This window comes from Apaloderma vittatum, unplaced genomic scaffold, assembly GCF_000703405.1.
Source record: "Apaloderma vittatum isolate BGI_N311 unplaced genomic scaffold, ASM70340v1 scaffold26192, whole genome shotgun sequence".
NCBI lineage: Eukaryota > Metazoa > Chordata > Aves > Trogoniformes > Trogonidae > Apaloderma > Apaloderma vittatum.
The window spans coordinates 586-885 of record NW_009705621.1 but is presented as its reverse complement, the minus strand read 5'-3'; the positions used below and the strand labels follow the sequence as shown (position 1 = coordinate 885).

Below are 300 nucleotides of genomic sequence, written 5' to 3'. Positions count from 1 at the left end.
GCAGCCGGTGGGGTGCCCTCGCCGTCCCCCGGCTTCCGCAGCTCGCCCAGGTCCCCCTCACACTTATTCAGGAACATGGTGGCACCTGCGAGGGGACCGCAGGGGTTAGCGGGGGTACGGGGATGTCAGACCACCCCTCACAAGCCCAGGCTGGGGATGGACGGACGGGAGGACGCGGTGGCCCAAGGAACAGGTTATGCAAAGGCATAATCCTCTCTTCTGCTGCAGCATTATCCCGTGGCCGTGGCACCTGGGCGACCAACCTGGGCTCCTGGGGCGCCCCACCATGAGATACTGCCA

The 300-nt window shown here is 66.0% G+C and overlaps 1 protein-coding gene across 1 annotated transcript in view; it reads right to left on the bottom strand.

Moving 5' to 3' along the window:
- The window catches only part of LOC104270970 (retinal homeobox protein Rx1-like), a gene marked incomplete at its 3' end in the record, with an annotated part of 235 nt that extends 158 nt beyond the window's left edge, over positions 1–77 (bottom strand). Inside the window, 1 exon segment of the mRNA XM_009865504.1 lies at positions 1–77. Within this exon segment, the coding sequence (XP_009863806.1) occupies positions 1–77 (77 nt within the window).
- Between the last annotated feature and the right edge of the window lie 223 nt (positions 78–300).